Below are 27,766 nucleotides of genomic sequence, written 5' to 3'. Positions count from 1 at the left end.
GTGTGCTTTCATTGAAGAAGATGCTAACCTTCTGGAACACCTGGTCTTATTCTCCTTGTACTTTTGCAGGAAGCTCCATTTAAATCAATCATGAAGGAAAATTTTTTTAATGGCATTGACAAACTAAACTGCCATGTTTTCCTGAAGATATTTTTGAGAAATAATATTTGATAAATGAGAAATATTGTTAAACAGACAAACAATTACACAAAAAGATTCTGTACAGGTTTAAATATGTCAATGAGCATATTGGTAATTTACTAAGTCAGTTTGAGTCTGATCGTTGTAGAAAAAAGTTGATCAGCAACAAGTATATTCCTTGCATTGTTGTATATTAAAGGGATGATGACAAGTTATATGTTTGACAGTACAAACAAGTTGGATATCAGGTATTGCTGTGTTACCGGTTATTTTAAAAACACAAACTACCAGATTTGAAGTACTTAATCATTATCTCTAAACATTGTAAGGTAAAATTGGAAAACTAATATTTGGCCCAATATTCTACAAAAGTTTAACACAGAGACCAAAATTAAAATTGAATTAATTAAATTTCAACAGTACCAAATTTCATTAAAATTTTTATCTCCAGAGATTGGTAAAATATTTGATGACTTGCCCAAAATCATCTGCAGATAAATCCTACAATGCTTTGACAATATCATTCCAATGGTACCGGAGTTCATGACTTGAAATAGATTCTAAAGAAAAGTTGATAGAAAAGTTTATAGACAAAAAAAAAATGAAGCCTCACAGTGATCAGGTAAGATGGTGACACTATATGTCTCCGGTGAGGTGATAAAAAGGTTATGTACATCATATCTCTTGCATCCCTCCACAGATTTATGGGTCATATCTGAACATCACAGTATCAATTTCTACACAAGATTAAAACACTGGTCACACTTGATCACTTCCAAAATGAAAAGACGGTGTAACGTGGTATCTCATGGTGACCAGATTTATTTTCTAGTAGAGGTGGGGTGTGTAAGTATGTAATCTCGCAGATGTGCTGTTACTGAGGTCAATGGAGGACACACTACTGATAGTATTGTTGAACCCATTGAGGCATTTTGATTTCAGAGCTAGTAAGCTCTTTGTTTTAGATGGTTATGTAATCATACACAACACACTTGAATGAAATTCATTCAAAGCGGGTCAAACATTATTATTTGATTTTCATATTCCATTTGACACAAATAAATTTATCTTTAAAAAGAGATTTCTTACTTTTTGTGTCCTGTATAAAAGACATTTATTATATCACAATTGTAAAATATAATCTATATACAATAATTGAATTATCTCCACCTCATTATCATACATTTCAACACCAAAATTTCAGGGCGAGATATCTAAGCAGCCAGATATTCATACTTCCTAAGAACAGTCACCTCTTTTTCCATCATAACAAAGGCAGTATGTTATGTAGACCAGACTCTTAGTCTAGTTATCTTTCTCGAAACTTTCATCCATGAAATCATGTCTGCATCTTAACAACAAGAACAGCAATATTTTGACAGTATATGAGCAAATCACCTCACATTGCCATGGCTACTAACCAAAACTATCCTTCATATTGATTTTACAGACTTGGCAAGGTAGTCTCCTCATGATGCCATGGCTACTAAACAATACTATCCTTCATATTGATTTTACAGACTTGGCAAGGTAGTCTCCTCATGTCGCCATGACTACTAACCAATACTATCCTTCATATTGATTTTACAGACTTGGCAAGGTAGTCTCCTCATGTCGCCATGACTACTAAACAATACTATCCTTCATATTGATTTTACAGACTTGGCAAGGTAGTCTCCTCATGTTGCCATGGCTACTAAACAATACTATCCTTCATATTGATTTTACAGACTTGGCAAGGTAGTCTCCTCATGTTGCCATGGCTACTAACCAAAACTATCCTTCATATTGATTTCACTTTTCAGTTGTGGCTAGTAACTAATACGGCCCTTTGTGTAGACGTTTCAGACTTGCTGTGGAAGTTGCCTCATCTTGCCGAGATCCCCTAATTCTTCTTCCAAGAGATGCTCATTTTGAGTGAAGTAGTTGCGGTACCATTCAATGTGTTCATGTTTCTCCTTAACACTCATGTATGGATTTTTAGACAGACCCGCTAACACAAGTTCCATAAAATGTCGCACTGGTCCTTTCTTAGGAAAATCCTCGATCAGGTGGTCAAGAAACACATGTTCGTCGAAGGTAACATTCTCCTCTTCCGTTTGATCTGCATAAAAACAACATAAATCAGTAAAACAATGGAGCAGAAAAGTATCGTGATTTCTAAAATATATTTACGTAAGATGTGTCAGGGGGCAGCCTAGCAAAAGATTGAAAGTCTACAGTGTTACTGGTTTTGTTAAGAGATGAATCAGGTCCCATGAAATAAAATTAAAGTTCTGAAATAAAGTAAGTTCAGTTTGCAGAATTGTCTGCTTTTTTGGCTAAATTTTCCAATATTAGTCTTATTGATTTTTTTTTTGAACCGAAACTACAATCATTAATTCTAGTTAAAGTTAGGGAGAAGTCATTACAGAATTACGACCATATGTGACACTATCTACCTCTGATGACAGAATTACGACCATATGTGACACTATCTACCTCTGATGACAGAATGACGGCCACAGGTAACACTATCTACCTCTGATGACAGAATGACGGCCACAGGTAACACTATCTACCTCTGATGACAGAATGACGACCATAGGTAACACTATCTACCTCTGATGACAGAATTACGATCACAGGTAACACTATCTACCTTTGATGACAGAATGATGGCCACAGGTAACACTATCTACCTCTGATGACAGAATTATGACCACAGGTAACACTATCTACCTCTGATGACAGAATGATGGCCATAGGTAACACTATCTACCTCTGATGACAGAATTATGACCACAGGTAACACTATCTACCTCTGATGACAGAAGTATGGCCACAGGTAACACTATGTACCTCGGATGACAGAATGATGGCCACAGGTAACTCTATCTACCTCTGATGACAGAATGATGACCACAGGTAAAACTATCTACCTCTGATAACAGAATTATGACCACAGGTAACACTATCTACCTCTGATGACAGAAGTATGGCCACAGGTAACACTATGTACCTCGGATGACAGAATGATGGCCACAGGTAACACTATCTACCTCTGATGACAGAATGATGACCACAGGTAACACTATCTACCTCTGATGACAGAAGTATGGCCACAGGTAACACTATGTACCTCGGATGACAGAATGATGGCCACAGGTAACACTATCTACCTCTGATGACAGAATGATGACCACAGGTAAAACTATCTACCTCTGATAACAGAATGACGGCCACAGGTAACACTATCTACCTCTGATGACAGAATGACGGCCACAGGTAACACTATCTACCTCTTATCATGAAATACAGAAGAAAAACATGTTATACAGCTAGTAAATGCCTACCTCTTAAAAGGCCTATCTATTTTCCATACACCAAGTTTTAAAAGACAAGAAATTACAGTTGAATCCTGTTATTTAAAATCCGAGTACTCAAAGACCCTGTTTAAACAAAGATTGTACAAAAGACACATTTCAATTTAAATACAAATTTAGAGTTAGATACAGTAGAGTCAAACAATAAATTAAACTGTTTTGGCCTTCTAGGACACTCTTTAGTGATGCTAAGAGTCTATAACTTTGATGCCTTGCAGGTGACTGAGAAAAATCCAGAAAATCCAAAAAGACTGAAACATGCATACCTTGATCATTATCACACCTTGATCATTATCATACCTTGATCATACCTTGAACATTATCATACCTTGATCATTATCACACCTTGATCATTATCACACCTTGATCATACCTTGAACATTATCATACCTTGATCATTATCACACCTTGATCATTATCATACCTTGATCATAATCATACCATTGATCATACCTTGATCATTATCATACCTTGAACATTATCATACCTTGATCATTATCACACCTTGATCATTATCATACCTTGATCATAATCATACCTTGATCATACCTTGATCATTATCACACCTTGAACATTATCATACCTTGAACATTATCATACCTTGATCATTATCACACCTTGATCATTATCATACCTTGATCATAATCATACCTTGATCATACCTTGATCATTATCACACCTTGAACATTATCATACCTTGAACATTATCATACCTTGATCATTATCACACCTTGATCATTATCATACCTTGATCATAATCATACCTTAATCATACCTTGATCATTATCATACCTTAATCATACCTTGATCATTATCATACCTTTATCATACCTTGATCATTATCATACCTTGATCATTATCATACCTTGATCATTATCACACCTTGATCATACCTTGAACATTATCATACCTTGATCATTATCACACCTTGATCATTATCATACCTTGATCATAATCATACCTTTATCATACCTTGATCATTATCAAACCTTGATCATAATCATACCTTGATCATTATCACTTCATCATTATCATACCTTGATCACATACCTTGATCATTATCATACTTGATCATTATCATACCTTGATCATAATCATACCTTGATCATAACTTGATCATTATCACACCTTGATCATTATCATACCTTTATCATACTTTGAACATTATCATACCTTAATCATACCTTGATCATTATCATACCTTAATCATACCTTGATCATTATCATACCTTTATCATACCTTGATCATTATCATACCTTGATCATTATCATACCTTGATCATTATCACACCTTGATCATTATCACACCTTGATCATTATCATACCTTGATCATAATCATACCTTTATCATACCTTGATCATTATCATACCTTTATCATACTTGATCATTATCATACCTTTATCATACCTTGATCATTATCATACCTTGATCATTATCACACCTTGATCATTATCATACCTTTATCATACCTTGATCATTATCATACCTTTATCATACCTTGATCATTATCATACCTTTATCATACCTTGATCATTATCATACCTTGATCATTATCATACCTTTATCATACCTTGATCATTATCACACCTTGATCATACCTTGATCATACCTTGATCATTATCACACCTTGATCATTATCATACCTTGATCATAATCATACCTTTATCATACCTTGAACATTATCACACCTTGATCATACCTTGATCATTTTATCACACCTTGATCATTATCACACCTTGATCATTATCACACCTTTATCATTATCATACCTTGATCATTATCACACCTTTATCATTATCACACCTTTATCATACCTTGATCATTATCATACCTTTATCATACCTTGATCAGTATCATACCTTGATCATTATCATACCTTTATTATACCTTGATCATTATCACACCTTGATCATACCTTGATCATACCTTGATCATTATCACACCTTGATCATTATCATACCTTGATCATAATCATACCTTTATCATACCTTGAACATTATCACACCTTGATCATACCTTGATCATTATCACACCTTGATCATTATCACACCTTGAACATTATCATACCTTGAACATTATCATACCTTGATCATTATCACACCTTGATCATTATCACACCTTGAACATTATCATACCTTGATCATTATCATACCTTTATCATACCTTGATCATTATCATACCTTTATCATACCTTGATCATTATCACACCATCATTATCATACCATGATCATTATCATCCTTTATCATACCTTGATCATTATCACACCTTTATCCTTATCACACCTTTATCCTTATCACACCTTGATCATTATTACACCTTGATCATTATCACACCTTGATCATTATCACACCTTGATCATTATCATACCTTGATCATTACCATACCTTAATCATACCTTGATCATTTTCACACCTTGATCATTATCATACCTTGATCATAATCATACCTTGATCATACCTTGATCATTATCACACCTTTATCCTTATCACACCTTGATCATTATTACACCTTGATCATTATTACACCTTGATCATTATCATACCTTGATCATTATTGATTGGGAACTTCCATAACTTTCCTTCTTCAGTTAGACATATCATCTTATCAAAGCTGTTAACAGAGTAAGCCTTTCGTCTCTCCATCTGTTCTGCTGCTTCTAGTCTATCCCACATTGGGGTTTCTATCCGGGAAGACTCTGCAAAGTGAGTGTTAATTTTAAATAGTTTAAGTGAAAAATATTCTCCTAGTATCAGTGAACAACAATCAGGATTTATTAATACTATCTAAATATTCATAAATATATTGTGATACATTCTGATATCTATATTTGAAGAAGTTAGTTTCAAAATATTTTAAACATTCTGAAATTTGTGCAGATAAACTTTTGATGTCTTGAAACATTTGTACAACAGAGGTCATTTTTCATCTCAATGCCTCCGCTAGGAATCGAACCTGGGACCCCTGGCTTACTAGTCTGACGCTCAACCAATCGAGCTAAAGAGAAGTTCTCTCTAGCCGAGTGGTATATTGCGGCTAGTATTTTACCAGGGTTACATGTACAAGACAAGATTTTATGCTATGGGAGTGGGACTGGCACATGATTACTATTACTGCTAAAGCTATTTTTCTTGCCTTCAGTTAGGTCACTCTTTTCAAATATTCCTAGACGTTCTGTATTTCCAGAAAGCACTGCATCCCTAATAATAAAAAAGAGAAAAGAAGAATCTAAGTATTACAATATTATAGATTATTAAGTCAAAATGTCCATATGATATTAGTACTCCATATGTTTTCAAACATTCCAAAACAATTAGATTTCTAGTGAGCATCTAAATCAGAATAATACAAAATAATAATTCAAAATTTTGAAATCTAAGGCTTTCATTCTAAAAAAACAAGAAGAAGAAAAAAGAAAAAAGAAAACATAATGGTAATAATATTTCAGCTATCAAATAATTCATGGAAAACATTCTAACAGAGTATTGTACTTACCAGTCCACAGTGGTAGGCTCATCTACAAAGGAAATAATTTTATCATGAAATTCAAGATACATATCGTAAAATCAGATGGCAGCATAGGAATGCATAGTAAACATCTTCACCAACTTATTTGTTTATACCTGTTTTATTCATTCAATTATTTATTATTTAAACAAAATTTATTCCCTTTCAACTAAGACTGCTTCAGAGCAAATCTAGGTAAAATCTAATCAATCCTATGGGCAGAATAACAATTTAAAGGATTTGCTCTATTTCCCCCTTTTGGGCACCAACCCTTATGAAGGGGCCAAGACACAACATTTATAAAAAAAATTGCTCATCTTCCACCAAGGATGATTTGAACCAAATTTGGTCAAAACCTGCTCAATCATTCATGACTAGTAGCAATTTTTAGAAGAAAGTTCCTTGAATGGGACATAATTTAACTATGAAAAGTAACAAAGGGCAATAACTCCTGTATTATGCAAAAGTGAGTTAGGATTCTTGTACAATCGTCTCCTCAATGAGTTTCTCTCTACCTACGAAGTTTGATGTTCATACCTCTTATAGGTTTGGTGTTCTGGAAAATACTATGACGTATGGACAAATGGATGGATGGACAGACAAATGGATGGATTGACAGACAAAGTGGCCACTATATGGTCTCCCTGAGGGGAGCATAGTAAGTTGATAGATGCCATGCCTTGAGCTCAGTCCTTAGGACCAGGTGAGCTGAATGTATGATATATCTTATGTTTGTGATGAACACTACGTTATACAGTAATCAAATGTTCTGTCTCTGGTGAAAGTAAAAAAAACCTTTACCATCATCACTCACCATGGCATATCTAAGACAATATATGACAGCTGATGGGGCCCGAGAATGGCGGCAGTTAGCGTGGTAAACTAAATGGGACTTTTTATCAATCAGAAAGCAAAGATTGGTAATAACATCTAGTTTAAGAGGGTGTGACAAAAGGCTACACTACTTTTAGCTTCAAATTTAAACAATTTGCCATATTTGTGACAAAGACTTACCATGATCGCTCTGTTTCCTGTGGAATAAAGAAATATTGAATCAAAACAAGAGGCCCATAAACCTTGACAGTAATCTGATATAGCAGCAGTGGTGATAACAATATTTGTCTCAATTTATTATCAAACCAAAATGATCACCATTTGTTCTACGACTTATTGAAGGTGACACTGTACATCAAAAAATATATATGTAACAGGTCTTCAAGATACAACATAATCATGGTCGTTCTTGATATTCCGGCTTTCAAGAAAAGGTGTTTGTTTCAAGAATAAAAAATCTAACCCCAGTGAACTTGAAAGTGATTTGTTTGAAGAGAATCTGTAACACTACACCCAAGGAACATGCCTGTAAATTCTATCAGGACCTTGAGTCTGAAAACTAGATGATTATGGAAAGCTTTCATAACAGCTGGCTATTTCCTTAGAATTTTTTTTTTCTTCTGAAAGTCCTTAACCTATTTTACCATTTGAACTATGTGAGCTTAAAAGAAAGGGCAATAACTCCAATAAATAACTCAGAGTACCATTCAGGTACATCATCCTGTAATAGTTATAAAATCTACCAAGTTTAATCGGTGTAAATCTGTGGAGAAGATTTGACAAACAAAAGTTTACAACAGACAATACTACACCATTATAAATCTCATCAATCTTTTATAGGCATAATTTTGTCTCTATTGCTTATGTATTATTACTTACATGCCATATGTAGGTGATTCTGGAACCAAATCTTGTTTTTTAGTCTCACTAGTTTTCTTTATTTTCTCTACATGTTGTGTTACCTGTAGGAAGAGAAAACATACAGTAATACACGGATAAGTCAGAGAAACAGATAACTTTTCACATCAATTGGGTAAATACCCAGTCCTTTGAAAAGAATTGGGTATTTGGATTTTTCAATTGGATAATATTTCTTCTGATACCCGGTGATTTTAAATTAATTGGGTATTTCAACTGGTAACCAACATCAAGCTAGAAAATGACATACCTATAACAAACAGTTACTGTAACAATGGGGCTCTATAATAGTTGTCCTTGGTGGAATCTCAATTATAATTATAAGGAAGGTTTGTTTGAACAGTACTCTATAACCCGCCACTTGAATTCGGCAAAGTATCACACATTCCTTTCTGGTATATTCTGTGATAAACCACGTCATACAGATGAAAGTCACTGTTTGCATTATAAATAGGTTCTAGTCATCAAAAGTTAAAATATTTGTCTCCATTTATTCATTAATACAAGTTTTTAAAGAATTATGACACAAGCAACGGGAAGGTGAATGAAGAATCGAGTGCACCCCTATACTTCTGGTTAATTTTGGGAATGCCCCTTACGCAACATCCTTCCAGCATTTTTTCGCCTCTCACCTCTGATTCAATTGAGAAAATTGTCAGTGACTCCGAAAGAAAATTGTGTCAGTACTAGTGTAAGAAAGCCAGGAACCACATGGGTAGGTACAATTACGCAGCATCATGATTTCGTTTGCGTATCCCGATTTTTTCAGCGGTTTTTTTGTATGCACCAAATTTATTTTAATGGGTATTTGCCGGATTTTTTTTTGTGTATTTATGCAAATACGCTGGTTATCTGTTTCTCTAATAAGTAGAAGTCAACAGGGCCAAGTGAAATATTCAACTTATCCGATAGTTCATCTTAGTCGTATTTCTATGAATTGAGACATTTTGCGGCGATGACTGATCCAATTTTCATCACTTGTTTACCGAATACATATAGCATGGAGTGACAGTAATGAATATGTAATAAATAAATAAAAATATTTTGTAACTTTATACACTAAAATCATTTTGTTTAAATAAACATTTGTAAGTACAAATATGAAACGAAAAAGTGATGTGAAACATGCGTGGCTACACATCCACTTTCATACACATAACTACTTGGCGAAACCTAAACCTAAAGTAACATAAATATTTTACTCTCATTTAAATCCTTAAGAGTAAGAAGTTCTCTCAACAATATTAAATTTGGAGTTTGTACATTATGTTCAGTTAATGTGTTTAAAACTATAAACTAATGTGTCAATGACAAACCAGTATTTTAATTAATCTGCATTAATGCGGTAGTTATCACGTTTTTTCCTTTTGGTTTCATGTGCATAAAAAAAGAGTAAACAAAACCAGGTAGATTGACAGTAAACAGACTACAGTGTGTTTTATGTTTGGAGCCTAATTCTGTGTAAATTCTATCACTAATTCTATCACTATGTGGCTGGAACCCCCATCCCAACTTTGACACATTAGAACTTGGAACTCTGGTAAGAAAGCATTCCACACCGTTACTTATTACAATCTCATACATACCTGATCCACAGCATGTGCCAACTTTTCCTTGTCCATCACCTTCACCTCTATGTACCCTGGGACATCTAACTTTTCTACAAAAACCTTACATCCAACCTGAAACAGCGACAAAAAATTGTACATCAATTTTTAATCTAGAGATCCCAGAGGGTACTTGGCACCCAACATTGTTTGAAATTAATTTGCTCTTTAAAAAGTGTATCTTTTCCCTTCTTTTTTCTCTTCTCTGCTTTTGCTCTTAATGTTAAGAAATTTCATGTGAAATCCAAGATAATCGAATGGAAGCCATTTTGTTTTTCTGATTAGTCCCAAAATAAAACCAGAGCAACCAGGGACCAAGGGACTACAACATTGAAAACTTGAGAAAGATCTCAAATTCTCTAGAAATAGTGACAACAAACTTTCAAAGTAAAAATCCAAGAAGGCTGCCAGTAGTAATTTTATTTTTCTGATCAGTCTCAAAATCAAATGGACATATCCTTAGACAAAGGCAAGTCCACATATGAAATCTAAGACAGATCAGTACTTTTCAAAAAATAGCATCAACAAACTTTACTTGCAGAAATCCAAGATGGCCACTTGTCGTCCATTTTGTCTTTCTTATCAGACCCAAAATCAAATGGGCACAACTTAGGACAATGGGAAATCTACATATGAGATTCGGGAGAGATCCATTCAACTACTGAAGAAATAGGGATGACTGTCTTTAATAGTCAAAATCCAAGATGGTCACATGTTGGCTGTTTCTTTTTATATATGAAATTTTAGAAAGGTCCATCCAGTACTTTTCAACAATTAATGATAATAAACATGAAATGTCAAAATACAAGATGGCCACCTGTTGGTCATTTTGTTTTTTTTTATCAGTCCCAAGGTTAATTGGGCACATTAAGAGACAAAGAGGAATCTACATCTGAAATTTGAGAAAGATTCATACGGTACTTCCCGAGAAATAGCAATAACAAAAGTTGTTTACAGACGGAAGGATGGACGGACGGATGGATGGACAGACCATGGTCGTAGGGCAATTTCAAAAGTGAGGTCACATAGATATACTTTCCATCACTCATCTCTTTATTCCAACCTTAATTTCATTAAGAGATGAATCTATTAAGGAGTTGATGAGCCATCTAGTACACAAGCATTTTATTTCAAAGTGGTTATCAGTGACTTCTGACATTCAACTTCAATCGATGACCAACACAATCCAATTATGTCTGGGACCTTGGTGGACCTTGGTGAATAAATTTTATTCCTGTTACCTTGAATACAAGTCATTTATGAATATGGTTCACAGTAATTTCTTTTCACAAACTTTGTCAGGCTTCAATGTATCAGTTCATCAGTCAAATATTGTTTAAAGGTTTTAACAAAGTTGACCCTTGACACCTTTAATATTGGTCAAGGTAATTTCTTTTCTCAAACTTTGTTTGGCCTTATCAAAGGAAACTGTCAATCAAACATCATTACTACAGGACTCCTGCTTATTGAAAAGAAGTTGTTCAAATGGGAAAGTTGATGCTGAATGGATGGTTGACGAATGCTGTGCCATGGCATAACCTCACATGGCCCTTTGGACCAGGTCAGCAAAAAATTGCATCTCTGACAAAATGGCAAAGTTTAGACACTGAGATGCAGCATTAAACTTATAACTGTTTGTCTTTTATGGAAATCTATGCAAACATTCAACGAACTGTTTCAAAACTTACCACGTCTGAAATCTTCCTAATGCTACTTCCACCTTTACCAACTACACGACGTATAATGTAGTTCATATCAGCATCTCCAAGGGGCACCCTTTCTGTGTGGTACAGTTGTTCTGGATTGCTACAAAATATTACAACTATGTTGAACTGAAGTCTACCAGTTATGTCAGCCAATAGTGATCAGATGTATTTTCCATCCAATTCAAAATGATGAAATTGAAGCAGCATTTTTCACAATATCAGCTGGTTAGGATATGGTCTGTATTGGACAGAGCAGAGGAGGTCAGTTGGACATCGGTTTATAAACTTGTGGATCCTACACAACATTATACAATATGCAAACATATGATGTGCAGCCCATTTCTGTACATTATGCAATAAATTGAAAGCCTGTGCTGCTGCTTGCTATATTTTAAAACACTTTTGTCTTCTGAAAGGCTTTAAACCTATTTTACAATTTGAACTATGTGAGCTTAAGAGAAAGGGCAATAACTCCTACAACAAGAGTGCTGTGGACACAATATACGCCGCCACAAAATATAAAGATCAAGATAAAATGGCATAAATCTTATAACAAGAGATTCCAGAGGGATCTTGGCGCCCACCATTTGAGGATCTGTTTTCAGTTCTTGAAGATTTGTTTATTTTTTTTGTTTGTTTGTTACAGGTGTTCATGAACTGGTCTTCATTGAATGTACTCAATGATGGCACAAGATATTTTTATTAAGCACCTATTAGCAAATATCATTTGAAAAAGATCCCAAAGTATTATTAGATAGCAGTCAGTTACAGGTGGATAATGGACAATATGCTTGTGCTGTATTACTGTCGACATCCAAGATGGCTGCCTGTGGGCCACCTTGATTTCAAATCAGTCCAAAAAAGGTACAATGCACAACTAGGGACCAAGGGAAACCAATATCTTTGAAATATCAGAAGAATCCATCCAGTACTTCCTCAGATATAGCAGTAACAAGATTTTACTCTCAAAATCCAAGATGGCTGCCTGTCAGTCATCTTGATTTCAGATCAGTCCAAAAAGGTATAATGCACAACTAGGAAATAAAGGGAACCTGCATATGAAATATGAGAAAGATCCATCCAGTACTTTCCAAGAAATAGCGGTAACAAACTTTTACTTCCAAAATCCAAGATGGCTACCTGTCAACCATCTTGAATTCGAATCAGTTCAAAAAAGGTACAATGCACAACCAGGGACCAAGGGGAAACTGCACATGAAATATGAGAAAGATCCATCCAGTACTTTCTCAGAAATAGCGGTAACAAACTTTTACTTCTAAAATGCAAGATGGCCACCTGTCGGCCATCTTGAATTTGAATCAGTCCAAAAAAGGTACAATGCACAACTAGGGACCAAGGGGAAACTGCACATGAAATTTGAGAAATATTCATCCAGTACTTTTCCAGAAATAGCGTTAACAAACTTTTACTTCCAAAATGCAAGATGGCCACCTGTCGGCCATCTTGAATGCGAATCAGTTCAAAAAAGGTACAATGCACAACTAGGGACCAAAGGGAACCTGCATATGAAATTTGAGAAAGATCCATCCAGCACTTTTCCAGAAATAGCGGTAACAAGAATTGTTTACGGACGGACAGACGACGGACCACGGACGCAGGGCGATTTGAATAACCCACCATCTATTAGATAGATGGTGGGCTAAAAATCAATGAACCGTAAAATCGCCCCTTCATGCACATCAAACCATTGTATTAGTGACATTGAGCAAGTTTCGTGAAAATCTGATGATTATTTTAGGAGAAGTTGCGTTCACAAAGCTCCACTGAGAGCAAGATACAGATACAAAGTTGAAAATGGCATAAATCTTACAAAAATCAATGAACCATAAAATCGTCCTTTCAGGCACATCTACCCATTGTAGTAGTGACATTGAGCAACTTTCGTGAAAATATGATGATTATTTTAGGAGGAGTTGCAGTCACATGAAATGGATGTATGGACGACCATACGGATGTACGGACGGACAGACGGAAAAGATGACGCCAATATACGACCACCTCCGGCAGCGTATAAAAATTCATAACTCAGAGTACCATTCTGGTAGACACATCATCCTGTAATAGTTATAAAATCTATCAAGTTTAATCAGTGTAAATCTGTGGAGAAGATTTGACAAACAAAAGTTTACAACAGACAATACTACACCATTATAAATCTCACCAATCTTTTATAGGCACTTTTATAGATTTACCTTCCATATGTAGGTGATTCTGGAGCCATATCAGGTTTTCTTGTCTCATAAGTTGTCTTTAATTCCTCTATGTTTTGTTTTACCTGTAGGAAGATAAAACAAATTACATTCAAACAAGAGACACATTGGATATATTCAAGTAGCTGACATCCACAGCTGTTTACTACTACCAGTCCATATCATTATCTTCACATGGTTCAATCAAGGTCGTTAAGGGTCACACATGTTTTATAAAATTGTACTTCTTTCTGTCATACAAAAGAAACAAGATCCCATAAGGATCTTGGAGCCCACCATTGTTTGATCTTTATATGCTCTTTGAAAGTTGGATCTTATACACATGTTAGTGTGTCTAATGTTACAGAAAATATGATCCCTACAGTTACTTATTAGTCTCATACATACGTAGTTCACAGCGCTTGCTAACTTTTCCTTGTCTGTCGCCTTCACAGCTATGTACCCTGGTACACCAAGTTTTTCTACAGATACCTGACATCCCACCTGATACAGCAACAAAAAAAATTATACATCACCATTTACAGAAACTCAAAGAGAATTCACTTAGTTATACTATTATTTAGATGAGGCATCTAATACAAAGGCATTGTATTTCAAAGTGGTTAACAGTGACTTCTGACATTCAACTTTGACAGTTGACCAACACAATCTGATTATGTCTGTACTTTTGTGAGGTAATGTAAAAGTGTAAATACAGAGGAAATATGTTCATGGATACACAAGTTTATCATGGACCAAATGCACAGACAAATGATCACTATATATTCTATTTAACTACATTAAGGGGGTGTTGTTATATTATTAGACAAAAGGGCCATGGACCTTAACAGTCACCCGAGGTCCCCTCATGGTTATTGAGGTGAATTTGTTTAAATGATTTTCATGTATTTGACACCTATGAACTTGAATAAAGGTCATTCATTTGAACACACTTAGTAGACCTTCATTCCAGAATGCTACACAGCCAATATGAAATATTCTCCGAGGTAAAGGATCAGCAAAGCAGGGAGAACAACATGGTCATTTTTGGAGTTTCTGAACAGCCCAATGACGATGGACATAAAAGAATTAGAGCAGATATTCGGGTAGTGGAGAGGATCATTGAAACGTGTGGAAATGCTCAGGGAGGACCCCAGAAGGTCATTAGACTGGGAAAACGCCCAGATTCAAGTACAGCTTCAAGTGAAAAAGGTCGACCAATGCTTGTGAAATTTGACTCTCTGATACATAAAAGAAATATTTTCAAAAATATTCAAAGGCAACGAAGCTGCCAACAATTTTCTTCTATACAAATCAGGACCAAATTAGAATGAGAAAAGGAAAGCAAATTATAAAAAGAGGCAAAAAGAAAAAAAGAACAAGAATCTGAAGCCTACATCTATTAGGTTTGCGGACCACCATGGAACAGAAATCTTGTTCACATCAGCAGAAAACGAGACATTTAAGCCAGGAATGTTGAACCATATTAAACAATGAAATATATATATACCTACATTTCAATCTCATGATGAACAATAATTTGATCTTTCAAAACCATAAATTGCTGTCACTATGTAAGGATTTATTTCCTCCTACATTGTATGATATATCAATTCCATTGTAAATCAATTTTTAGATATGGACATAGAGGCATTGTTTTGTCTGCGTCCATTATTAACTTAACTTAATATCAAGTCCTTCGATCTCTTGGTTATTGAGAAAATGTTATTGGAAGATTTTAGCATATTTGACCTCTTTGACCTTGACAGGTACCATGAACTTGAATATGGGTCAGGCTCAGTTCTTTTCCCAAATTTTGTCAGGGTTTGAAGTAAGAACCTATCAGATGAATATCATGCTTCTAGGCCTTTCAGGTATTCAGAAGTTGTTGAAAGGTTTTAATAAACTCAACATCCATAACCTGAAGTAAGGGTCAAGGTCATTTAATTTCACAAAATTTGTCAGGTTTCATCCTACGAACATGTCAGCCAAATCTGTTTTAGGGACTTTCAGAAGGTGTTAAAAAGTTTCAACGTTTTAAAAAATTGACCCCTGTGAACTTGAATATGGGTCAAGGTAATTTCTTCGAATCACTTTTATCAGAAATTCATACTAGAATCTGATCAGCCAACACCATGCTTCTGGGCCTTTTTTGTTTATCAGAAGTTGTTTCAAGGTTTTAAATCAAAGTACTGAAAGTACTGGTATGCTAAGACCATTAAAAAATAAATTCTTTGTTATTAGCTTGCTATATACTGAAACCAACTATATGCAATCAATAAATCATTGCAGCCCATAAAAAATGACCAGCAGATATCAGAAATAACAAGCATAGTAGTATTACTTATGTAATACATGTCCCAAGTAGGCTCCAAGATGCAATGATAGGGAAGTTGTCCATTTCTTTGGATACATTGTAGGGAATGTTGATCATGGACACCATATTATCACTTTAAAGACTGTGTATCCTATTGGTTTAAGACCATTAGTTAGACCATCATGCAAATAACATGCTACATACAAATATTGGACAGCTTCATTTTCCAGATTGTTTGTAAAAGACTGCATAAGAGTGCCAATTTTCTAAAACAAACATGACTTGTCACCATAACTTAAAATAGAAGATGCCTATTCTTCCAGAAAACCTGGTCTTATTCTCCTTGTACTTTTTCTGGGAATCTTCAAGTAGATATTGACTTTGTTCCAATTTTTCATGTTTATATATTCTTTGTTCTCTAAAACTTGTCACAAGATATTTTATTCCTCTTGTATTATCATTTTTTTTAACATCCTTACAGTGACCTTGAACCTTGAAATTTACAAGATGTGAATATCTTTTAGGTTGTGAAATTTGATAGAAAAACGAGGGTAATACAATGGAAAAACACCCCCATGCAACTATCCGTTTTTTGACTGTGACCTTGATCTTTGATATCTGACCCTGAATTTCTAAAGAAACCGACTTCTCCTCACAAGGGATACATGTTCCAAATTTGATTAAGGTATACTAACTGTCTTGGTCTCAATGCGTTTACAAGGTAATCATATAGTACTTATGCAAGTACTGTGACCTCTACATTCAATCCTCAAAATCATTACTATATCCTCTCCACATTGCCCAGGGATAACTGAAACTGTAATCCAAATAGCTAATACCCCCATCACCCACAGCCTTAGTTATCTCCCCATGGTGACCTTTTGCAAAAAAACATCCTCTGAAACACAGCGGCATGTGCACATGTTCCCTAATATTCCTGCGAAGTTTTGTTGAAATTGGTCCACAGGTTTAGAAGTTGACCGACATGCAAAACCTGTCTATATTGACCAGATGCCATGGCAATCAATATTTCCAGGGGAAAATGGTGCATGCACATCTACACATTGTCCCGAATATTACTGTAGTTTCATTGGAGTTGTCTAGACAAGATGTGTCTACAGACAGACAAACAGATGGATGGACAGATAGACAACTTGATTCGATTTACCCACCCTTTTGGTGGTATAAGAATGCACAAGAGTGCTTACAAATTCCATGTGGACAGACATCATGGAAAAATAATAATGATAATAATAAAAATAAAAACATGATAAAGATGCTTATATCTTGTTTTCTTTATTCAGTATTCTTTCCATGCTTTGATCAGCAATGTAATCTTGTCATGTAAATATCCTAGTACAAGATTGCATACACAAAATTGTTGTAGGTAGACTTTTAAGATAAATAAAAAAAAATAAATGTCTAAGTTTAAATGAAGGTTTTAAACAGAAGTCGTATTACAGTGATTTTTCTAGACAATTGTAAACTATAAACTCGGTATACAGCGATCTTTTCTACACATTTGTAAACAACAAACTCAGTATGCGGTGATCTTTTCTACAAAAATTTTTTATATATATTGTATATACATAACTCAGAAAAAAAAAATAAGTAAACCTTTCTATGTACACTACAAACTCAGTATACAGTGAGCCTTTCTACATAAACTTGGTATAACTAGTGAATCTTTCTACTTAAGTAAATTGAAGATTGTAAAGAAATTTACTACAAATGCAGCATACAATGATCTTTTCCACATTTGTTTAGTTTCTGCCATTTGTTGATTCTTCTTTTGTGATGGTAAATATATTGCCGCCTTTAGAGAGTACTGTGACCTTAAAAGGCAACATGGTTGTTAGCATATCCTCAAGTGATTAACCATCTTCAACATCTAATTGGAGGTCGGAAAGAAGGACGTTTTTCTCCACCATAAGGTCCTCAAATTCATTGTTGGTCACAATGGCCAATTCCAAGTTAGAAGAATCAAGAGATACCTTCTACCATTCCAGATTTCATTTCTTCAGGGACATCCACCTGCTGAAAGAGAGTAAGGGAAATAAATAACTATATTTCTTTATTGCTATGATTATGTGCAAGAAATATACACTTCTGTATAAGCTTATAGTCTTGAACTTCCCAATAGGAGTCTATATCAAATATAATTAATTGTTTTGACATTCAGGACTGTCAAATTATGAAGTGATGGACAGCTAGAAAATAAGAATATCTTGACCATGGTCATACAGAGATTGAATCATAAAGTTAAATTCATGAGATAAATCTGTGCAGTATGATAATTTATTTTGACGTTTGTATTTCAAAAATCATTATGACTTGAAAGGTAATGTGTAATTTAATTAATTACATTGGACCGTCATGCAATGGCAATGCCATTTTCATAATGTAATTGTAATTTCATTAATTACGTCATCATGTAATTGAACCCATGCCTGTTACAAACAGTAGCTGTCCTAACTGATCCTAAAATTAAATTTGGCTATGTCTATCACAAAATTAATGTTGGCTGTCTATTACAAATGCCATATTTAGCTACAGTAGAGGTATTTCAAAAATGTATGTCATTGTAACTGAAAGGACACAATTAATGGTTACTTAACCAGAACTACAGTTCTGAACAAACCACTACAAAGCCTGGTTAACTGTACTAAGAAAATGTCTTCTCAATTAATCAATTTCATTGATTATTGACATCTTATTGTTGTACTTACAGTCACTTGAGTTTCTTAAAAGTTGCAATTTGACTTTTAATAAGGCCCAAAATGATAATACTGCAATGTCTTAATTAGCTCTCGAGGGGTATTGGTTAGACTATTTATCTCATTTCATTCCATTCACCATGAAAACAAAACTCTAAAAAACAGTCGACAATTAATGACAAATATTGAGCCTAGGGCTGGGTAAAATTGATGAATCAAAAGTGTTGAACTGAAAGTGGACGCAGTTGACATAATACTGAAATTTCTGAGATGAACAAATACAGTACATATATCAAAAAGTTCAATTGTACCAATAATACTTTACACATTCACACTGGGACTTTACACATTCACACTGGAACTTTACACATTCACACTGGGACCTAACACTTTGCTAGGTTTATCCTAATCTTTATTAAAATACTTTCCGGGAATCAGATGTTAATTGACATCTTCATTATTCCTAATCTTCATATTGTAATCGTTCACATGCATCACTCTTCAACAGAATCAACGAGACATCATGTCAGAAAGACAAAAACTAAAATTAAGCTAAAACTATATATATTAACTTCACATGTAAACCTTAAAATTAGCATAGCTGTAGAGTTCCCGTACGATTTCATACTCTGGCCTTGGGCCGTTGGGGTACTTATAAATTATCTCCGATCAGAAATTTGAAAGAGCTAGACCTACAATAGCGCGGACAGTGACAGATATTTTAAAGTAAAATCGATATATTACCCAGACAGATTCCTAGATCTATTCACGGTAGCGTAAGTAGTACAGTACAATATTACGGATAAGTTTTTTTTTCTGGTTAATTTCCGATCTGTTGGGCCACTGACAGAAGTGACTGCGATGAGACCATTATGAAACGATCATTCCAAAATAAATCCATTCCAAAATACTGAAATACTTTACGGAAGCAACAAAAATGTGCTAGATGCTTACATCACATTTTTCAAATGCATACTGCTTCAAGGGAAAAGTCTTGAAAATATTTTGAAAAAAAAGTGCAGCCTAAATTCACTAGACGCGAAGGCTCATTCCAAATGAATTGTTGCAAAAAATGCAATTGATAGTTCAGTATAAGTATTGACTTCAAATTCAGCTAACATATATATATATATAGTGATACTTACCTACATGAATTACCCGCCATCTTCTTTCAGCCGCCGTCTTCTTTCAGGGTCCAGCAGCACAGAGCACCCCGGCTGTTTCCGTCAAAATTTTATGCTACTCTAAATCATTCTTATTTTAGTTTCATTTTTATTTTCAACTACATATATAAGTATTTTTAATAGTTATCAACAGTATTAAACGGGAAGTAAATTTTCGAAAAAAGAAAAATAGAAAGATATACAAATGTATATGACTCCCACAATGCATCGCGCGGAAAAGAAAGTTAAGCTGCCATATTGGCATCGCCTCGCAAAATTTACCACCATAAACGTGAGTCTTTGTCATTGTATTTACAAATTTCGATGTCTGATTATCATTAATACACAACACAAAACATTTTCTTGATGTACAGGTAATGAAGAAAATGTCGATAAGGTTGTTTCATTTAATGACTAGCATCAGCAACTTGTAGGGGCGATAATCCAATGATTACGGTAATGTCCGGCAGATGGAGTAGGAGTAAACTTTCGATTTATGAACCAATGAAAACGAAGTACTTGATACTCAGCCTCAGGGGCGATAGCAACATGCTGAAGAGCATTGAAAATGCTCTTATCATAAAAATTGACCCTGTGAACTTCAATATTGGTCAAGGTCATTTCTTTTCCCAAACTTTGTTTGAACTTATCCAAGGAACCTGTCAATTGAATATCATTATCTTGTGACACCTGCTTATTGAGAAGTCATTCAAATGGAATAGTTGAAGCCAGAAGGATTGATGATGGACACTGCGCCATGACAAGCTTACCTGACCATTCAGTCCAGGTCAGCAAAAAGTATGTCTCTGACAATAGTCACAAAGGTGACAACATTTAACAAATGAGAAGCTGAATCAAAATGAAGAATTGATTGTCTTTTATGGAAATACATGCAAACATTCAGAGAACTGATTCAAAACTTACCATGTCTGAAATACGCTTGATGTTACTTCCATGTTTACCAATCAAGCGACCAACGATGAACTTCTTATCAGTATCATCAACAGGCACCTTTTCTATGTAGTACATCTGATCTGCATTTCTACAAAATATTCCAACTATGTTGAACTTACATCTACCAGTTCTGCCAGACAATAGTAATCAGGTGTATTTTCCTTTCAATATAAAATGATAAAATGAAGGGACTTCCAGCGATTTTCACAATATCAGCTGGTTAGGATATGGTCTGTATCAGCTATTTTCACAATATCAGCTGGTTAGGATATGGTCTGTATCAGAAAGGGCAGTGGAGGTAAGTTGGACGTCAGCTTATAAAGTTGTGGATATTGCTCAACATTACCAAATAAATGAACAAACTTTTTACAATGTGCAGCCGATATCTGTACATTTTCAAACGATAGACAGACTTTGTGTTTGTGTAATCTGTACAGACAGATGGAGTAATGATAGAAATGAACTGTGTGCAACAGTAATCATGGATGATGTGTATCTAAGAATTACTTATTAATGATCTCAAATTATGTGGAACAAACTCACTTTTATATGTTTATCTGCTTACACAAAAAAAATCTTGTTTTTCTTCAACCTTTAGAGACCTTTTAGAACTTTTTCACCTCTGTGACCTTGAACATCGGTCAAATTCATAAAAATTTTTTTAAAAAGTACATTGTACATCATCCAATGTACCTACTGACTATATTTTAAAACACTTTTGTTTTCTGAAAGGTCTTTGACCTATTTTACCATTTGAACTATGAGAGCTTAAAAGAAAGGGCAATAACTCCAATAAATAACTCAGAGTACCATTCAGGTACATCATCCTGTAATAGTTATAAAATCTACCAAGTTTAATCAGTGTAAATCTGTGGAGAAGATTTGACAAACAAAAGTTTACAACAGACAATACTACACCATTATAAATCTCATCAATCTTTTATAGGCATAATTTTGTCTCTATTGCTTATGTGTTATTACTTACATGCCATATGTAGGTGATTCTGGAACCAAATCTTGTTTTTTAGTCACACTAGTTTTCTTTATTTTCTCTACATGTTGTGTTACCTGTAGGAAGATAAAACAAATTACATTCAAACAAGAGACACATTGGATATATTCAAGTAGCTGACATCCACAGCTGTTTACTACTACCAGTCCATATCATTATCTTCACATGGTTCAATCAATTATCAGTCTGCCGGCAATAAAGATTAAAATCATTTAGTTATTTCAAATTGAACAACAGGCAAAAGGTATTTAAAAGATCACCAGTGTTTTATGACTGTATGTCTTCATGTCATCAAATAGAAATCATAGGAACGGTCTATTTTACATAAACTCCTAAAGATCCCTCTGTTTTTCTTCAAAAAAGAGCATGCGTGATAATGCTGGCCCAGAGGTTTGGGTTACATTAGCAATAGGATTTTATTAAGTAATTTTAACAAAGTTTTAAGTTATCAATCACATATCAAAAATCATTTAGTGTGGGATTCCCCTCCTCTTTCTTTCTGTCCTTAATTGGCCCTCATGCTGCGACATGCCTAGTAAGTGTTAAGCTAGGGCAAATGGGTTGTCTTGAAAACCATAGTTTAGTAACAGGTCATGTAAAAGGGATGGCTACTCTCATTTCTGTATGTCAATTTCTCCAATCGCTTCATATTTTTCCCTTTTTAATCATATTCCTGTCTGCTAAAACGCCAATGGACGTAAAACCAGATAAATAAATAAATATATCAATTGTAAACATAATAAAGAAAAAAAGTCTCAAAATATCCCCGAACATTTATTTGGCTTTGATAGTTGACTTATCAATAACATGTTTTTTTATACACATTTTAGTGTGTCTGTTATAGAAAGTAGGTTCCCTACACCATTACGTATTAGTCTCATACATACCTGATCCACAGCTTTTGCCAATTTTTCCTTGTCCATCACCTTCACCTGTATGTACCCTGGTACACTAAGTTGATTTAGGAAAACTTCGCATCCAACCTGATACAGCAACAAATAAAGTTATATATATCACTTTTTAAATAAAAGTAATTGGGGTCAAATTATAACTAATTTGACTCTCGCTACCTTGAATATGGGTCAAGGTCATATATATCTGCAAACCTGGGCTTTATCCTTGGAACCTAACAGCCAAATAAAATGCTTCTGACCTATTGGTTAATCAGAAGTCTTTCTAAGGTTTTAACAAATTTGATGTGAACTTAAACATTGGTCATGGTCATTTTTTTTCTCAAACTTTGTCAGGGTTTGAACTAAGAAGCTATCAGATAAATATCATGCTTCTGGGCCTGTCAGGTACTCAGAAGAAGTATTTAAAGGTTTTAACAAATTTGACATCTGTGACCTGAAATAAGGGTAAAGGTCATTTAATTTCACAAAATTTGTCAGGTTTCATCCTACGAACCTGTCAGCCAAATCTGTTTTAGGGCCTTTTGGAAGGTGTTAAAAAGTTTCAATAAACTTGACACCTGTGACCTTGAATATGGGTCAAAGTAATTTCTTTTCCCAACCTTTGTTTGAACTTATTCAAGGACCCTGTCAGTTGAATATCATTATTTTGTGACTCTTCCTTATTGAGAAGAAGTCGTTCAAACGACTTTGGGCCGGGTCAGCAAAAAAGTACCAGGTATGTCTCTGACAATAGTCACAAAGGTGACAACATTTAATAAATGATGAAGCTGCAACAAAATTTAGAATTGGTTGTCTTTTATGGAAATACATGCAAACATTCAGAGAACTGATTCAAAACTTACCATGTCTGAAATACGCTTGATGTTACTTCCATGTTTACCAATCAAGCGACCAACGATGAACTTCTTATCAGTATCATCAACAGGCACCTTTTCTATGTAGTACATCTGATCTGCATTTCTACAAAATATTACAACTATGTTGAACTTACGTCTACCAGAGCTCCCTTTTTCATGGATTTCAGATTTCAGGGATGAATATAGCTCAGTAAATCTTCTTTTACCGGTTCAATGGCACTTGAATTGTGGATTAAGAGTATCCATGATAACAATAAAACAAGGGACTTAACTGTCCTCTGAGCTACAATGCTTCTAGTAACATGCATAGAAAAGATTTTGTTCAAACCTTAAGGTATTTTTAACTACATTATCCACATACTACAAATATAAACTGTGAATAACATTAACTGATGTTCCATGCTAAGGCTTCTAACGAAGTTTAAATTGAAAGAAATTACACTCAAAAACAGAATTTTCCTATATAATGCTTAGTGTCAGCACCATGTTTAAGATATTTGACCCCTGTGAAAGCAGGTATTAACAAACTTGGTAGCACTTCATCCCATCATGCTACAGGCCCAATGTCAAAACACTAGGTCTTTCGGTTATTGAGAAGAAGTTGTTCAGAGATTTTTACATTAATTTGATACCTGTTACCTTGAAAGAGGGTTATGGCCAACAATATTAACAAACTTCGTAGCTTTTCATGACAGCATACTACAGGCTCAATATCAGAACCTTGGGCTTTTTGGTTATTGAGAAGCCATTTAAAGATTTCAACACATCTGACTCCTGTGACTTGGAAATTGGTCAAAGTCATACAATTTTACAAACTTGGTAGCCCTACATGCCAGCATGCTACAAGCCCAATATCATCACTCTGGGCCTTTTGGATATTGAGAAGAAGTTAAAAATGTAAATCAGGAACGAAGCTGGACAATTAAAGGGTAATCACAATAGGTCACTCGAGACTTTGTCTTAGGTAACCTAATAAATCTCACCCAAAATTTATTATTTTGTAGTACATGAGAATTTTTATGTTAAATTCACAAGAACAAAGTCAATGAGAACACATACAATGGGACGAATATCCGATAACAAAATGATGATTTGAAATTTATTGATTTACTCTATATATTTAAAAAAAATGGAATATTAAAATGACTGATTTTATATGTTGAAAAGATTTATAATTATTTGTTTGAGGTATTAAGAGCTATCTTAATCACTTATATATCATACTTACTTTCGGACATCAGATTTATTTTTCTCCTCATCAGAAAAACATTTACAAGTCGTTGATATTGTACGCACCAAACCATTCTCAGGGAAGGTGCATTGCACTTTCCTGAAACAAAGCAAAACAAATCAAAGTAAGATGGCCATCTTCCAAATTTTCATATCTTGTCAAATTTTAAATATTGCTCACTGGCATTTTTATACCAACAATAAACATTTGAAGTGAAAAAATACAGAAAAGATCCTAAGATTTGTAGGGCAGACTGTCTTTTTCAGACTTTTTAGTAGACTGTTTGACTTCCTAGACTTCTCTGAGTGTCACAATTCCTTGTGTATATGTTATTTATCTATCGACCAATGTCTCATCTTAATAAAGTCTTTATAAGATCGAAACCCAAAACTGTTTACATGCAAAAGATATTATCTATCGCCCAATGTCTCATCTTAATAAAGTCTTTATAAGATCGAAACCCAAAACTGTTTACATGCAAAAGATATTTCATTTTATCCACAAGATTTGATACAGTAAGAGAAAAATTCTTCTGTTAGTAGAAAGGCATAGAGCATAAACCTGTGTTCTGAACCACTGAATTATAATGAAAATGATGATGACAACATTTTTATTTTTCCTCAATGATTTTTTTCGGAATCAGATACTCCAGTCCCGAACTCATGGTTTTCTTGTTGGACTCACTCAAATTTTGAGGATGCATTATACCTATTAGTATTGGAACTCATCAAAATGTTTGGTGTTCTGGATTCTTAAACATAACTGTTTCCTGAATTCGTTAGACTTACTTTGAGTTTTACGTAACATAAAATTATTTTTTCACAAATTTCTTAGAGTACCAAGTGGATAAACCTAATCAACGATGTGACGTTATGACATATATACCTGGTACATTCCACCAGAACAGAAAACATCACCATCAAAATAATTGCGTGATCAATCACTTTATCGTCATTAGCATTCTCTTTGCTAAAGACAGTGACATTTCAGATGTGTTGTTTTTTTTTGTCTATACGCAACTGTACAAAACTGAAGGCATTGCGTACTAGTAGCATATATATCATATGAACTATACCATTCTCACCTACTTAGGTGTTGACCTTACTTCTACCCTTTCTTGGTCACACCATATAGGCAGAATATCTGCCAAGACGAGTTGCATGCAAGGTTTTCTCCGGAGGAACCTAAAGATCAGTTGTGAGGAAACCAATTCAGCAGCATATTGCACATTAGTAAGACCTATAATCGAGTATGCTTCATGTGTCTGGAATCCTAGTGTCCAAAAACAACAGGATAAGTTGAGAAAGTCAAGCGCCGAGCGGCTAGGTATGTAACAAACAGATACAGGAACACCAGTAGCATGTCGGATATGCTAGATGACCTACATTTGGAGACCCTTGCAACTGGACGACACAAGGCACAGCTGACAATGATGTTTAAGATTATCAATGGGCTTGTAGATATCCCTCCTGACTCATACATGCAAGCACACAATAACAAACGCACTAGGACCCAGCACAACAAACAGTACAGAACAATATACACTAGGACTGCCACACTCAAATACAGCTTCTTCCCAAGAACGATTTCTGTGTGGAATGCTCTGCCAGCCAGTGTAGCAGAGGCCGATAGCCTAGAGGCCATCAAAAAGGGCCTAGCTGCACTGCCTATGTAATTTTAAGATGTAAACGCACCACACACACACACCCTTGGCCTCCCTCACACACACACACACACACAAAACACACACACATCCACACACAAGCAGAATCTACATACACAAACATTCAGTTATTACAAACCCAGGCACCTCTGCGTAACGCCAAGTAATTGTCAAGAATGACAGATTGATGGAACGATTCGATGTAGCTGTAGCCATATCGACTACTAATAGTACTGTGAGTGACCTCTAGGATAGTGAAGTCAACAGCACAGTTACACCAATTCTGTCGCTTATAAGCGCTGTATCAATATTTCGTTAAATGATACGTGTTTCCTTGTACCTCCGAGCATTACCTGACAGTGTGCGGGCTTGAAATTTGACGACGATGATTAAAAACTCGGCACACCGCTCTGCTGAGGGTCGACATGTTGTTTCAGGCTCGCAGTAAATATGAAAAATAATTAATCTATGTTTATTCTTCTTACAGGTTATCATATTTTTCAAAGTTTAAAGAGATTATACATATAACAATAGGTTCATGTATTTTTATATTTATAATTTGATATATGTACGTTTATATTGCATTCTGTTCTGATCACTGGCGTCAATGAATCGGGTAGCCTTTCACACTCGGGACTTTCCGCCATTTTT

The 27,766-nt window shown here is 34.8% G+C and overlaps 1 protein-coding gene across 1 annotated transcript; it reads right to left on the bottom strand.

Moving 5' to 3' along the window:
• Positions 1-1,228: 1,228 nt before the first annotated feature.
• LOC132551851 (insulin-like growth factor 2 mRNA-binding protein 1) lies at positions 1,229-27,542 on the bottom strand. Its single transcript, XM_060215995.1, has 16 exons — positions 27,469-27,542; positions 25,450-25,551; positions 24,207-24,324; positions 23,338-23,433; positions 22,424-22,506; positions 21,409-21,526; positions 14,696-14,791; positions 14,291-14,373; positions 12,060-12,177; positions 10,351-10,446; positions 8,726-8,808; positions 8,027-8,043; positions 7,001-7,022; positions 6,641-6,705; positions 6,051-6,203; positions 1,229-2,245 (listed from the first exon to the last, which is right to left on the bottom strand). Exons 1-16 carry the CDS (start codon positions 27,540-27,542, stop codon positions 1,986-1,988), a joined length of 1,584 nt encoding a protein of 527 aa, XP_060071978.1. The 3' UTR covers positions 1,229-1,985.
• Between the last annotated feature and the right edge of the window lie 224 nt (positions 27,543-27,766).

The sequence above is a fragment of the Ylistrum balloti genome, unplaced genomic scaffold (assembly GCF_031769215.1).
Source record: "Ylistrum balloti isolate Yb309-2 unplaced genomic scaffold, AGI_CSIRO_Ybal_v1 Utg370222, whole genome shotgun sequence".
Taxonomy (NCBI): domain Eukaryota; kingdom Metazoa; phylum Mollusca; class Bivalvia; order Pectinida; family Pectinidae; genus Ylistrum; species Ylistrum balloti.
The sequence above is the reverse complement of the archived record's forward strand: the minus strand, read 5'-3'. Positions and strand labels throughout refer to the sequence as shown.

What these genes read in the sequence shown, in the direction of transcription:
- LOC132551851 (XM_060215995.1), bottom strand. Translation starts at nt 27,542, where the DNA reads ATGTCGACCCTCAGCAGAGCGGTGTGCCGAGTTTTTAATCATCGTCGT. An exon ending in TCAAGCGTATTTCAGACATG is followed by an intron (nt 14,792 to 21,408) that starts GTAAGTTTTGAA and finishes TTGCTGTATCAG; the next exon opens with GTGGGATGTCAGGTATCTGT. An exon ending in GAGCCTACCACTGTGGACTG is followed by an intron (nt 6,706 to 7,000) that starts GTAAGTACAATA and finishes TTTTATTATTAG; the next exon opens with GGATGCAGTGCTTTCTGGAA.